This window comes from Bufo bufo, chromosome 7, assembly GCF_905171765.1.
Source record: "Bufo bufo chromosome 7, aBufBuf1.1, whole genome shotgun sequence".
In the NCBI taxonomy this organism is placed as follows: Eukaryota; Metazoa; Chordata; class Amphibia; order Anura; family Bufonidae; genus Bufo; species Bufo bufo.
In genome coordinates, this window is record NC_053395.1 from 13,972,943 (window position 1) to 13,989,375 (window position 16,433).

The 16,433-nt window shown below is 46.0% G+C and overlaps 1 protein-coding gene across 1 annotated transcript in view; it reads right to left on the reverse strand.

Annotated features, from left to right (window-relative positions):
• LOC121008694 overlaps positions 1-16,433 on the reverse strand; it is a 73,168-nt gene that overhangs the window by 22,497 nt on the left and 34,238 nt on the right. Inside the window, exons 14-15 of the mRNA XM_040441391.1 lie at positions 9,926-10,231; positions 2,167-2,514 (exon numbers count right to left, since the gene is read on the reverse strand). Coding sequence (XP_040297325.1) covers positions 2,167-2,514; positions 9,926-10,231 — 654 coding nt within the window. The remainder of the gene's footprint in view (positions 1-2,166; positions 2,515-9,925; positions 10,232-16,433) is intronic.

Sequence of the window (16,433 nt, forward strand, 5' to 3'; positions counted from 1 at the left end):
GTTAATGGTTGGATGCTTTAAACTAGGGCTGCACGATATGGGAATTTTGTGCGATTGCGATTAGGGCCCTAAAAATTGCGATAACGATGTGCGATGTGATATTTTAAGGGAATTGTGCTAGAGGTCTATTTGCTTGGATTTTCCCATATGAGCCGCTGACGCGGCTGGGTATGACATAGTTATGGGGGATCTGTGGATGACGCTGTTATGCGGGAGATCTGTGGAGGACGCTGTTATGCGGGAGATCTGTGGAGGACGCTGTTATGCGGGAGATCTGTGGAGGACGCTGTTATGTGGGAGATCTGTGGATGACGCTGTTATGTGGGGGATCTGTGGAGGACGCTGTTATGTGGGGGGTCTGTGGATGACGCTGTTATGTGGGAGATCTGTGGAGGACGCTGTTATGCGGGAGATCTGTGGATGGCGCTGTTATGTGGGAGATCTGTGGATGACGCTGTTATGTGGGGGATCTGTGGAGGACGCTGTTATGTGGGGGGTCTGTGGAGGTGTAGATCTGTGGATGACGCTGTTATGGGGGATCTGCGCAGGACTCTGTTATGGGGGATCTGCGGAGGACACTGTTATGGGGGATCTGCGGAGGACACTTATGGGGGATCTGCGGAGGACACTGTTATGGGGGATCTGCGGAGGACACTGTTATGGGGGACCTGCGGAGGACACTGTTATGGGGGACCTGCGGAGGACACTGTTATGGGGGACCTGCGGAGGACACTGTTATGGGGGACCTGCGGAGGACACTGTTATGGGGGACCTGCGGAGGACACTGTTATGGGGGACCTGCGGCGGACACTGTTATGGGGGACCTGCGGAGGACACTGTTATGGGGGACCTGCGGAGGACACTGTTATGGGGGACGTGCGGAGGGCACTGTTATGGGGGACCTGCGGAGGGCACTGTTATGGGGGACCTGCGGAGGGCACTGTTATGGGGGACCTGCGGAGGGCACTGTTATGGGGGACCTGCGGAGGGCACTGTTATGGGGGACCTGCGGAGGGCACTGTTATGGGGGACCTGCGGAGGGCACTGTTATGGGGGACCTGCGGAGGGCACTGTTATGGGGGACCTGCGGAGGGCACTGTTATGGGGGACCTGCGGAGGGCACTGTTATGGGGGACCTGCGGAGGGCACTGTTATGGGGGACCTGCGGAGGGCACTGTTATGGGGGACCTGCGGAGGGCACTGTTATGGGGGACCTGCGGAGGGCACTGTTATTGGGGACCTGCGGAGGGCACTGTTATGGGGGACCTGCGGAGGGCACTGTTATGGGGGACCTGCGGAGGGCACTGTTATGGGGGACCTGCGGAGGGCACTGTTATGGGGGACCTGCGGAGGGCACTGTTATGGGGGACCTGCGGAGGGCACTGTTATTGGGGACCTGCGGAGGGCACTGTTATGGGGGACCTGCGGAGGGCACTGTTATGGGGGACCTGCGGAGGGCACTGTTATGGGGGACTTGCGGAGGGCACTGTTATGGGGGACCTGCGGAGGGCACTGTTTTGGGGGACCTGCGGAGGGCACTGTTATAGGGGACCTGTGGAGGACACTGTTAGGGGGGGATCTGCGGAGGACACTTATGGGGGACCTGTGGATGGCACTGTTATAGGGGATGTGTGCTATGACACATGGGGCCATGAGGGGGGCCAGCATAAGACACACATAGCATCTTATGCTGGTCCCCCTCATGGCCCTATGTGTCCCTTCATGTGTCCTAAACGCACATAACTCTCTTATTCATAAAATGGCCAGCCTCTGTACTTTCACTATGAATGCACTGCAGTGCAGAGAGCGGCAGAGAGCGAGCCGGCCGGCGCGTGACTGACGTCACTGTCACGCTCCTCCCACTTAATTCAGGAAGAAGGAGCGTGACTAAGTGACGTCAGTCACGCGCCGGCCGGCTGCCTCGCTCGCTCCCGCTCGTCGCTGCAGTGCATTCATCGTGAAAGTAAGTACAGAGGTTGGACCTGTTATCAATAGGACAGAGGACTTTTTATCAATAGGGGCCCCTTCATATATAATCGCGGCATTTTCGGGTCGGCCGAATCGCCAAATCGCATTTGCCAATTATCGCGATTCGATTACTTTAGCGATATATCGTGCATCCCTACTTTAAACCTCTTGTAAAATGGACATGCCCAATGCACTCACCCTGCACACGTAAGGGTCCGCTGCTTCTCTCTAGTGGTCTCTCCAGGCTGGGATGCTCCACTCTGCAGATGATTTCTGATTCCTGGTCTTTCAGAGTCGGGGTGAACAGCAGACTGGCTGTACAGGAGTATGTGGAGTCCGGCTGTCTCTGGGACTCAGTGACTGATGTCTTATACTTATCATTGCCGTGTAATAGAGCATATTCCAGAGCGTCCTTCTCCTTCTTATACCAGCTCACAGTCACAGCATCAGGGAAATAGCTGGAGATGTTGTACTGGAGAGTGTTTGATTGACCCATCAGGACATGAGGTACGGGAACCTCCTGGATTACAGGATGCCACGGAAAACCTTGAGATATTGAAAGAAAGTGAGTGCGTCTGGCAAATTTGTCTTCACTTTACACCTATACCACATAGAAACATGGATGTGCATGTTATAGTACAGGGTGGGTAGATGTATCACACACTGAATTATCTATGAACTGTTACTGATGAGTGTTGTCTTCATGAAACAGATTTGCTCCAGTTCTCACCTGTCTTAACTAGACATTAAAGGGGTTTTCCGGGACTTTAATACTGATGGCCTATCCTCAGGATAGGCCATCAATATCTGATTGGAGGGAGCCCATCACCCAGCTCCCTCGCCAATCAGCTGATCTGCAGTGGCTTCAGAGCCAGAAACCTGTAGTGTGGTGGACGGAGCTGGTAACTGCAGTGCTGCTCCCATTAAAGTGAAGTGAATTAAAGCTTTAAAGGGGTTATCCCATGACTTATGTTGAAAATGAAAACGAGATATGATCTAGTACATGACAACCTCTTTCTAACAAAGCTAGAACCAGCCCTGTACCTCACATGGATCCAGAGATCTCCACATTCATTGCTCTGCTAGATTTATATCAAGCTGACAGCTCAAGGGGAGTGTCCTTACTGCTGCAGCTCAGGGGGCGTGTCCATGCTCTCCTATCACAGCTCAGGAGATAGTTGAAGGATTAAACTGAGCATGTGCGGCCATCTCAGTGAGCAGGTCAAAGAAATAAGAAAAAGAACTAACAGCAGGTGGTGCTATGCAGATAAATGGAATAACTCAGTGGCTATGCTAAATTTGTAATTACATGCAACTACAAAAGAATTCAGATTTAGGTGCTGGTTTGAAAACTGTAGAATATTTTTTATGGGACAACCCCTTTAAACGTGTTTTCCTAGAATTTACATTTATCATCTATACATAGGATAGAGAATGTGTCTGACCCCTGGGGACCCCACCACTGGGACCCCCACTGATCACAAAAACCGGGGTCCAGTGTGCCCCGTTCCTCTTCACTGCATCCCCTGCACTAAGGAGAAGCTTAAATTAGGTGGCAGTTGAGCATACATGCTGCTACTCCATTCCAAGTCTGCAGGACTGGTTGAGACACTCAACTACAGCACTTTGCTAACTTTGTAAGTGCCACAGACATTAAATGAATCTGCACAGCATCTGCTCGACTGCCACATTCAAACTCCCCCTTTAATGCTATGTGCAGTGAAGAGGAATGGGGGACATTGGCCAATGCCAGGACACTGATGAGGTACAAATCTTTCCACTAGAAATTCTCTATAAGTCAGCTTACAAATACTGATACAAAACATTGACCATAAGTGTGAAGAGGCCAGAAATATTAGGTGTCACGTGCCGGAGGTCCCGGGGGCACCTCCGAGACGCATTGCGAGCCAGGCGTGGAAAAGGTATCGCTTGGAACGGGAATTCCCCCTCCGGGAAATTCATGGAGCCCGCTTTCGGAGGCGGTCCTGCTACCGACTGGAGCCTTCTAGGAGCGCAGCCATGATGTCATGAACAAGGAACGCAACCAACATGACATCAACCGAAACCGACTAAGAACGCAACCATCATGGAACCTGGAGCCGACTGGAACGTCTAGGAGTGCAGCCAGCATGTCATGAACAAGGAACGCAACCATCATGACATGAACATAGAATGGAAACATGAACAGGCATAGCGAGGTACAAGACACGGAACGGAACAGAAGACAACAATGCAGAACCAGGCGGCCCATACCGAGATGTAGGTGGCCGGACAAAGGCAAAACCTGGCAAAGCAAGACATAGACAGACATGACAAAGCCAAAAGGGCATGACACCCATCGGGCATGGACATGAACAGACATGAACAAAGACATAGCAGGGTACAGACACCCTCAAGGTATCGCATGGCATGGTGTGGCATGGATAGCAGAAACAGAAACATAGCAGGGTACTGGACAGCCTGAATTAACAGAACTGGCCCCCAGAATGCACACAAGAACAGGAACTGACTGAATTAACAGAACTGACCACAAGCTATGTAGACTGAGCCCTGAACCTCCACGCTCAAAGACAGAAGTAGCAGCCTACCCAGCGCACCTAAAAGGACACGCCCAGCAGGGAGGTACCTAATCAGGTCAGGGGTAAACATGAAACCACAGAAGAGAAGCTGCGATACAGGACGTTTCCCCTAGCAACCACGGAAAGCCGTAGCCAGAACGCAAGGGCGCAACAGGCCTGAATACCCACTGGGAGACGATACTGCCTGAGAGCAGTCACAAACCACGACGTGACATTAGGTTAGCTAATCAATGGGAATTTGAGGAACCAAGTCTAAAGCAAACAGATAAACAGATGAAGACAACTTAAGGCTATGTTCACATGTTAAGAGTATTAAAGGCTGTGTACACCTTTGGAGGCAATTATTTTTTTATTATTGCATTGTACTCATTTTGAGCTAAAAATCATTTTTTTTAATTGGTCTTTATTAAACATATGGAGCCCTTTTCTCTGTACAGAGCCGAGATGCTCTAGTAGCAGCCTTTGGATTTTCTCTCCTTTATGTCAGACCAGGAGCTGATGGCTCCTTATCTCTGCTCTCCGACATTATACACACTCATTATAGCTCAGTTATTATCTTACTGATAAGATTGTGGCCTAAATAAGTTTTTTATCACCTTTTAGTAATTTACAGATAAGGATTATTAGATGACCGGCACAAAGTGAAAGTACCAGTCAGTTAGAAAAACAGTTAAACCTTTGTGACAGAACAGCTCAATATTTTAATAAAGGTCAATTAAAAATAAGATTTTTTGCCAAAAATGAGTAAAATGCAATCATAACAAATTGCCCCCGAAGGTGTACATAGGCTTTAAGGTGCAGATTCTGTTTCTAAATTCTTAGTGAAACCATTGACATTTCATGTCCAGAGCAAGTGAATGGAACATTTCATATCTCATTTACATGCAAGAAAAAGTAACTGTGGAATATGTAGCCGGAGATTACACAATCTAGATTATTAAATGGGGTTTATCCTTGAGCGGATTGGCAGCACAAATCCGAGGTCCAGTCTTGGTTTTCTGCCTCGGATGTACAACACGCGTCAAATTTAAGCTTGACTGCAGTCCTTAAAATAGTTCACATATTTACAAGGGCCACCTACCACCATTATCATCTTATTCTGCATCAGGTAAAATAGATAATACATTCATAATAGTTTCCCCTAATTTATTATCATCTGTATTATATTATTATGGACTTGCACAATTCCCCCCCCCACCGCAAAATACTGGTGACCACGTACAGTGGACATGAAGTGACATAAGGGAGTGTGTCTTGAGCCGTGAGCTCCACCATATTTAATGGATGGTACATAAAATCTTCATCTCTTTGGAGCAATGTTCTCCAGCCTCAGTGTCTTGCTCTCCATTTGTAAAGTCTCATTGGTATAATTCTAATTATACCTGTTCCCCTCTCTTCGTCTCTCACCTTTATCTCTTATAGACACCTCTCTGCTCCTGGGGTCATCCATGGACTCATGGCTCCACGTCACACAGGTTTTGAAGTTGGGGTTCTTCATCACCTCCTCAGATACTGTACATTCACTGGTAACAGAATATAATTTATCCACGTTATTTGGATATCTTTCTGTTGATGGGCAGGTCTGTGTCTCTTGGTCCGATCCACAAGTCCACTTTATCTGGATATCTTTGGGATAGAATCTCTCTAGAACCAGAGAATATTTCACCTCTTCTGTGCCCAGAGTTACTCTGACTGGTTTTCTATTCTTTGGCTGACCTAGAAAATAATGAAAAAATTCAAGGAGACCGAGTTTTAGTGTATTTTTGTTGTAGAAGGCATGCAAAAACTCTGCAGCCAGATCTGAATGGAAAGTATATGCTGAAATCTGAAAAAGTCAATAAACAAGTCAACAAACATGCGATTATACCCTAGAGAGGATGTCCACTCCAGATCCAAGTCCCTGCGTGGTGTCATGCACTTACCTGCCTATGCTCCACTGCCAATTCTCCTCCCAGACACCAGAGCAAACAGTAATGGCAGGCAGCGCATGCGCAGAGCATGAGTCTCTCCTGCCAATCAAAGTCCTAGGCGGACTATTTAAAGTTGTTCAATACCGGTGTGCTTTGATACTAGAACTGTTGTGATCCAGCTTCCCTACTACGGTTTAAAATTCTCTACTCTACCACATCCTAATCCAGTTTGACCTCCGTTACCTGACTCCATGGCACTGCATTATTGTTGTGCCCGATTTACATATCTGTTCTTGCAGGTTGCACAGCTCAGAGGAGAAGATCTGTGGGTTGATTCTATCCCTGGTATAGCAGGAATCAGATAAATGCGCATGGACATAGCACTAAATGATTCTAGATGTTTGAATGGACAATAAATAATAACACAGTATGCAATAAGCTCCTGCACTCCCCCTAGTGGTGGCTACAGGAAGACACATTTTAATCATGAAAATCTATCTGAATGCAAGGGATTTGGAGCTATGTATCAGAAGAAAAGTTTCAATCCATATAAAGATATATTAAGACACTAATGAGCAGAAGTTTGATCTAAAATTATGTTAATGGTTGGATGCTTTAAACCTCTTGTAAAATGGACATGCCCAATGCACTCACCCTGCACACGTAAGGGTCCGCTGCTTCCCTCTAGTGGTCTCTCCAGGCTGGGATGCTCCACTCTGCAGATGATTTCTGATTTCTGGTCTTTCAGAGTCGGGGTGAACAGCAGACTGGCTGTACAGGAGTATGTGGAGTCCGGCTGTCTCTGGGCCTCAGTGACTGATGTCTTATACTTATCATTGCCGTGTAATGGAGCATATTCCAGAGCGTCCTTCTCCTTCTTATACCAGCTCACAGTCACAGCATCAGGGAAATAGCTGGAGATGTTGTACTGAAGAGTGTTTGATTGATTCATCAGGACATGAGGTACGGGAACCTCCTGGATTACAGGATGCCACGGAAAACCTTGAGATATTGAAAGAAAGTGAGTGCGTCTGGCACATTTTTCTTCACTTTACACCTATACCACATAGAAACATGGATGTGCATGTTATAGTACAGGGTGGGTAGATGTATCACACACTGAATTATCTATGAACTGTTACTGATGAGTGTTGTCTTCATGAAACAGATTTGCTCCAGTTCTCACCTGTCTTAACTAGACATTAAAGGGGTTTTCCGGGACTTTAATACTGATGGCCTATCCTCAGGATGGGCCATCAATATCTGATTGGAGGGAGCCCATCACCCAGCTCCCTCACCAATCAGATGATCTGCAGTGGCTTCAGAGCCAGAAACCTGTAGTGTGGTGGACGGAGCTGGTAACTGCAGTGCTGCTCCCATTAAAGTGAAGTGAATTAAAGCTTTAAAGGGGTTATCCCATGACTTATGTTGAAAATGAAAACAAGATATCATATAGGACATGACAACCTCTTTCTAACAAAGCTAGAACCAGCCCTGCACCTCACATGGATCCAGAGATCTCCACATTCATTGCTCTGCTAGATTTATATCAAGCTGACAGCTCAAGGGGAGTGTCCTTACTGCTGCAGCTCAGGGGGCATGTCCATGCTCTTCCTATCACAGCTCAGGGGGCATGTCCATGCTCTCCCTATCACAGCTCAGGAGGCAGTTAGAGGATGAAACTGAGCATGTGCGCCCATCTCACTGAGTAGGACAAAGAAATAAGAAAAAGAACTAAGGGTCCATTCACACGTCCGTTTTGGTGTTCCGCATCCGTTCCGATTAAAAACGGAACGTTATGCGGATCCATTCATTTTCAATGGAATCCGCAAATAATCGGAGAGCACTCATGGTGCTCTCCGATTCCGTGATTCCGTTCCGTTCCGTGGGTTCCGTTATTCGGATCCTGGAAAAAAAATATACGCTGTCCTACTATATGTCCGATTTTGCGTTCTGTCATCCCATTCTAGTCAATGGATCCGTCAAAAAATCGGATGACATGCTAAAAGCATCCTCATGTCATTCAGATTTTCGGATCCGCAAAAAACAGAAACGTTTATCTGGAAAGGTAAAAATACTGACGTGTGAATGCATCCTTACAGCAGGTGGTGCTATGCAGATACATTTTATGGAATAACTCAGTGGCTATGCTAAATTTGTAATTACATCCAACTACAAAATAATTCAGAATTAGGTGCTGGTTTGAAAACTGTAGAATATTTTTTGTGGGACAACCCCTTTAAACGTGTTTTCCTAGAATTTACATTTATCATCTATACATAGGATAGGGAATGTTTCTGACCCCTGGGGACCCCACCACTGGGACCCCCACTGATCACAAAAACCAGGGTCCAGTGTCCCCGATCCTCTTCACTGCATCCCCTGCACTAAGGAGAAGCTTAAATTAAGTGGCAGACCAGCATACATGCTGCTACTCCATTCCAAGTCTGCAGGACTGGTTGAGACACTCAACTACAGCACTTTGCTAACTTTGTCAGTGCCACAGACATTGAATGAAGCTGCACAGCATATGCATGACTGCCACATTCAAACTCCCCCCTTACTGCTATGTGCAGTGAAGAGGAATGGGGGACATTGGCCAATGCCAGGACACTGATGAGGTACAAATCTTTCCACTAGAGATTTTCTATAAGTCGGCTTACAAATACTGATACGAAACATTGACCATAAGTGTGAAGAGGCCATTGGACCACATTGATTGTTTAGTTTATGCCTGATTTTGGAAGTTGCATTTACAATTGTGCCAAATCTACACATTAATTGATGCCATTTGCCTTATTACACCAAAAAAAGAAAATTGACAAGAAAAGTTGGCATTGTCAAGATGTACATTTTTTGTAAGGCCTCATGCACTCTGCCGTTGTGCGGCCGTTCCATGCATTGAGGTTCCTAATGCACGGGCAACATCCGTGTGGCGGCCGGGACGGATCGAGACCCATTCAACTTGAATGGGTCCGTGATCCGTCCGCAGTGTAAAAAAATAGAACATGTTCTATTTTTTTGCAGTGCGGAGGCACGGGCAGAAACACCATGGAAACACTCCGTAGTGCTTCCGTTCCGCACCGCATCTCCCGGATTGTGGACCTATTCAAGTGAATAGGTCCGCATCCGTGATGTGGGGTGCACACGGCCGGTGCCCGTGTATTGCGGACCCGCTGTACGCGGGCCGGCCAACGGCCGTGTGCATGAGGCCTAGCGGTTACAAACCAGCAAGTCAGTGGTGCAAATGTAAATTAACTTAAAGCTGGTGCAAAAAATTAAATAAAAAAATACATAAAAAGGTCATACAGTTCCAAATGCACCACACTTAGGAGTGTGCCTTCTTAACAACTGCTCAATTTTTTTTGTGCAAAATTTCCTTATTAATAAATGTGGACCAAGGTGGAAGAAATGGCCACCAGCCTTGTAAACATATGAGAGGTATAGAGTCTTTCGTATCTTTCTTACTGTTAGCTAGGTCTCTCCAGGACAGGACGCTTGTTCTCTTTTCCTTCATGGTTTTGTGACTCCAGGTCACGCTCAGTTTAAAGTTCGGATCTTTAAAGAGACTTCCTTGGACAGTGCACTGGCTGCAGACATTATATGTGTGATCAGCATTTTCCTGGAAATCTTCTTTGGATGTCAGTGGATTTTGTTCTGTTGCCCATTTGACAGTTATATGTTTTGGATAAAAGTTCTGCAGAGTCAGAGCACAAATCACCTCCCCGGACTCCGTAAGAGCTGCTTTTACAGGATCTAACAATTGGGGCTTAGCTAGAAGATAATATATAACATATCAGATACAGTATATAAATGTCTGCATTGTCATTGGCTAAAGAAAAAACAGATTATACATATGTGTACAGGATCAGTCAGCAGGAATTACTTCATCAAGTCGTATACTCCATCACATCCAGAGCGGACTTCAAAGTTCTGCTTCTTTACTATTAGTATTTCTGCTGCACTTCTGGTGCTTTAAAGGCTATGGACACCTCTACAGCTTCACTTTCAGTCCATTTGTGGACTAGCAGGCTCTCTGTTTCACAGTGAATCCATCAAGTTGCCGCTATAATGGCTCGATCTGTAGCCCTTATCTCTGAACGCCTGACATCATAAACATTCACTATAGCGAAACTCTTATCAAGTTGATAAGAATATGGCATAAATGAGTGTTTATTAGCTTCAGGAGTTCAGAGATAAGGGCTACCCAAAAACTCTCTACGGATGGCTGACTTTGCTATATTGCCCTGTCAAATCTTAAGGCTTGTTGGGAAGTTGGATTTGACTCATAGGGAGCCAGTTCCAGGAAGCGGTGCTAGCAAGTTGGTTCTCTTCCTTTGGAGATACCTCTTTGAATATTGAGAGACTCAATTTTTAGGGGTACAGATAGGGCGATCAGTCACAAAGACCGGGATCATCGAACGGTGTGTTGTTTTCCTGGCGCTCAAGTTCGACACATCGTGGATCGTGTTGACAGATTACTGGGAGGGGCTGGAGAAGATCTAGTGGTCATGGTCCATATCAGAACCAATGACAAAGTTAGAGGTAGGTGGAGCGTCCTTAAAAATGATTTTAGGGTTTTAGGTCAAAAACTTAGGGCAAGGACATCAAAGGTAGTATTTTCCGAAATACTGCCTGTACCACGAGCCACACAAGAAAGGCAGTGGGAGATTAGGGAGGGGAACAAGTGGCTCAAGAACTGGTGTAGGAAAGAGGGGTTTGTGTTCCTGGAGAACTGGGCCGACTTCTCGATCGGCTACAGGCTCTATCATAGGGACGGGCTGCACCTCAATGGGGAAGGGGCAGCTGTGCTGGGGAGAAAGATGGACAGAAGGTTGGAGGAGTGTTTAAACTAGGGACTGGGGGGGAGGGAAATTACATTATAGGAGGGGAAGATAGTGCAGATAGAGACCGGTAATGGGACTAGGGGACTAGGGGAGGAATGGAAGGAGGGACTAGAACAGCTCAGAAGGAAAAGTGTAGGGTAAAAAATATACATAAACCTCTTAAATGTATGTATACTAATGCCAGAAGCCTGACTAATAAAACTGGTGAACTGGAATTAGTGATGTGTGAGGAGAACTATGACAGTGGGAATAACTGAGACATGGCTGGATGATCGCTATGACAGTGGGAATAACTGAGACATGGCTAGATGATAGCTATGACAGTGGGAATAACTGAGACATGGCTGGATGATAGCTATGACAGTGGGAATAACTGAGACATGGCTGGATGATAGCTATGACAGTGGGAATAACTGAGACACGGCTGGATGATAGCTATGACAGTGGGAATAACTGAGACATGGCTGGATGATAGCTATGACAGTAGGAATAACTGAGACACGGCTGGATGATAGCTATGACAGTGGGAATAACTGAGACATGGCTGGATGATAGCTATGACAGTGGGAATAACTGAGACACGGCTGGATGATAGCTATGACAGTGGGAATAACTGAGACATGGCTGGATGATAGCTATGACAGTGGGAATAACTGAGACACGGCTGGATGATAGCTATGACAGTGGGAATAACTGAGACACGGCTGGATGATAGCTATGACAGTGGGAATAACTGAGACACGGCTGGATGATAGCTATGACAGTGGGAATAACTGAGACACGGCTGGATGATAGCTATGACAGTGGGAATAACTGAGACATGGCTGGATGATAGCTATGACAGTGGGAATAACTGAGACATGGCTGGATGATAGCTATGACAGTGGGAATAACTGAGACATGGCTGGATGATAGTTATGACAGTGGAAATAACTGAGACAAGGCTGGATGATAGTTATGACAGTGGGAATAACTGAGACATGGCTGGATGATAGCTATGACAGTGGGAATAACTGAGACATGGCTGGATGATAGCTATGACAGTGGGAATAACCGAGACATGGCTGGATGATAGCTATGACAGTGGGAATAACTGAGACATGGCTGGATGATAGCTATGACAGTGGGAATAACTGAGACACGGCTGGATGATAGCTATGACAGTGGGAATAACTGAGACATGGCTGGATGATAGTTATGACAGTGGGAATAACTGAGACATGGCTGGAGGATAGCTATGACAGTAGGAATAACTGAGACACGGCTGGATGATAGCTATGACAGTAGGAATAACTGAGACACGGCTGGATGATAGCTATGACAGTGGGAATAACTGAGACACGGCTGGATGATAACTATGACAGTAGGAATAACTGAGACACGGCTGGATGATAGCTATGACAGTGGGAATAACTGAGACACGGCTGGATGATAGCTATGACAGTGGGGATAACTGAAACATGGCTGGATGATAGCTATGACAGTGGGAATAACTGAGACATGGCTGGATGATAGCTATGACAGTGGGAATAACTGAGACATGGCTGGATGATAGCTATGACAGTGGGAATAACTGAGACATGGCTGGATGATAGCTATGACAGTGGGAATAACTGAGACATGGATGGATGATAGCTATGACAGTAGGAATAACTGAGACGTGGCTGGATGATAGTTATGACTGGGCAGTTAATGTACAGGGTTACAGTCTGTTTATAAAGTATCGCCAAAACCGGAGAGGGGGAGGGGTTCTCCTTTATGTAAAGTCCTGTCTAAAGCCCACATTCCAGGAAGATATAAGTGAGGGACATGAACATGTGGAGTCACTGTGGGGAGAGATACATGGAGGCAAAAACAACAATAAATTACTAATAGGAGTTTACTATAAACCACCTAATATACCGGAGTCCACAGGAAATCTACTACTAAACGAGATAGACGAGGCGGCAAATCATAATGAGGTGGTTATTATGGGGGACTTCAACTACCCAGATATAGACTGGAAAACTGAAACCTGTACATCTCATAAAGGAAACAGGTTCTTGGCAATAACCAAAGACAATTACCTTTCCCAACTGGTTCAGGACCCGACTAGAGGGACGGCCATACTGGACTTAGTATTAACCAATAGACCTGACAGAACAACAAACGTGCAGGTCGGGGGACACCTGGGAAATAGTGACCAGAAAGTAATAACCTTCCAATTATCATTCAGAAGAGCGTTTCTTCAGGGAGGAACAAAAATTCCAAACTTCAAAAAAGCAAAATTTAGCCAAGTAAGAGAGGCCATAGGCCTAACTAACTGAGACAAAGTCCTCAAAAATAAAAATACAGCCACAAAATGGAATATTTTTAAAAGCATCCTAAAATCTAATTGTGAGAGATACATACCTTATGAGAATAAAGGGTTAAGGAACAAGAAGAAACCAATGTGGATAAATAGAACTGTAAAGGAAGTAATAAATGACATAAAGAAAGCATTTAAATCACTAAAACAGGAGGTTAGCGAGGAAGCACTGAAAAACTATAAAGGAAAAAATTGAATATGTAAAAAAAAAAAAATGCCAAACTAGAGACCAAGTGACTAATTGCCAAAGAGAGCAAAACTAACCCTAAAATGTTCTTCAATTATATAAATGGTAAAAAGTATAACTCTGAAGGTGTCGGCCCTCTACAGAGTAATGAGGGGGGAGTGGCAGAGAGCGACGAGGAGAAAGCAAAGCTATTAAATATTTTTTTCTCCACTGTATTCACTGAAGAAAATAAACTGTCAGATGAAATGCAGAATGTAAAAGTAAATTCCCCATTAAAAGTGTCCTGTCTGACCCAGGAAGAAGTACAGCGGCGTCTTAAAAAGATCAAAATAGACAAATCGCCAGGACCAGATGGCATACACCCCCGTATCCTAAGAGAATTAAGTAGTGTCATAGTTAGACCCTTATTTCTGATATTTAAGGACTCTATACTGACAGGGAGTGTTCCACAGGATTGTCGCATAGCAAATGTGGTGCCAATCAAAAAGGGTAGGGTACAAAAACAGAGCCCGGAAACTATAGGCCGGTAAGTTTAACACCTGTCATGGGTAAACTGTTTGAAGGTTTTCTAAGAGATGCTATTTTGGAGTACCTCAATGAAAATAAGCAAATAACGCCATATCAGCATGGCTTCATAAGGGATCGGTCATGTCAAACTAATTTAATCAGTTTCTATGAGGAGGTAAGTTCGAGACTTGACCGCGGCGAATCAATGGATGTCGTATATCTGGACTTCTCCAAAGCATTTCACACTGTACCGCATAAAAGGTTAGTATATAAAATGAGAATGCTCGGACTGGGAGAAAACGTCTGTATGTGGGTAAGTAACTGGCTGAGGGATAGAAAACAGAGGGTGGTTATTAACGGTACACACTCAGATTGGGTCACTGTCACTAGTGGAGTATCTCAGGGGTCAGTATTGGGCCCTATTATCTTCAATATATTTATTAATGATCTTGTAGAAGGCTTGCACAGTAAAATATCAATTTTTGCAGATGACACTAAACTGTGTAAAGTAATTAACACTGAAGAGGACTGTATACAGCTACAGAGGGATCTGGATAGATTGGAGGCTTGAGCAGAGAAGTGAAGTGGCAGATGAGGTTTAACACTGACAAATGTAAAGTTATGCACATGGGAAGGAATAATGCAAGTCACCCGTACATACTAAATGGTAAATCACTGGGTAGCACTGACATGGAAAAGGACCTAGGAATTTTAGTGAACAGCAAACTTAGGGCTCTTTCACACTTGCGTTGTTCTTTTCCGGCATAGAGTTCCGTCGTCGGGGCTCTATGCCGGAAAAATCCAGGATTATCCCAATGCATTCTGAATGGAGAGAAATCCGTTCAGGATGCATCAGGATGTCTTCAATTCCGGAACGGAATGTTTTTTGGCCGGAGCAAATACTGCAGCATGCTGCGCTTTTTGCTCCGGCCAAAAATCCTGAACACTTGCCGCAAGGCCGGATCCGGAATTAATGCCCATTGAAAGGCATTAATCCGGATCCGGCCTTAAGCTAAACGTCGTTTCGGCGCATTACCGGATCCGACGTTCAGCTTTTTCTGAATGGTTACCATGGCTGCCAGGACGCTAAAGTCCTGTCTGCCATGGTAAAGTGTAGTGGGGAGCGGGGGAGCAGCACACCCACCGTCCGCGCGGCGCCCGGGGCGCCCCAGAGTGACGCCAGGGCGCCCCACGCGCATGGACCACGCGATCGCATGGATCACGCGATCCATGCGCATGGGGCGCCCCGACGCCACCCCGGAGCGCCCCGGGAGCCGCACGGGCGGCAAGCACACTGCTCCCCCGCTCCCCACCACTACCATGGCAACCAGGACTTTAATAGCGTCCTGGCTGCCATAGTAACACTAAATGCATTTTGAAGACGGATCAGTCTTCAAATGCTTTCAGTTATCTTGCGGTGTTACGAATCCGGAGGGCACCTCCGGCAACGGAAGTGCACGCCGGATCCCAACAACGCAAGTGTGAAAGAGCCCTAAGCAGTAAAAAACTGTGTCAGGCAGCTGCTGCCAAGGCCAATAAGATAATGGGTTGCATCAAAAGGGCATAGATGCCCGTGATGAGAACATAGTCCGACCACTTTACAAATCACTGGTCAGACCACACATGGAGGACTGTGTACAGTTCTGGGCTCCTGTGAACAAGGCAGACATAGCAGAGCTGGAGGGGGTTCAGAGGAGGGCAACTAAAGTAATAACTGGAATGGGTGAACTACAGTACCCTGAAAGATTATCAAAATTAGGGTTATTCACTTTAGAAAAAAGTATAAATGTATGTATAAATATATCAGGGGTCAGTACAGAGATCACTCCCATCATCTATTTATCCCCAGGACTGTGACTGTGACGAGGGGACATCCTCTGCGTCTGGAGGAAAGAAGGTTTGTACAGAAACATAGAAGAGGATTCTTTACGGTAAGAGCAGTGAGACTATGGAACTCTCTGCCTGAGGAGGTGGTGATGGTGAGTACAATAAAGGAATTCAAGAGGGGCCTGGATGTATTTCTGGAGCGTAATAATATTACAGGCTATAGCTACTAGAGAGGGGTCGGTGATCCAGGGAGTTATTCTG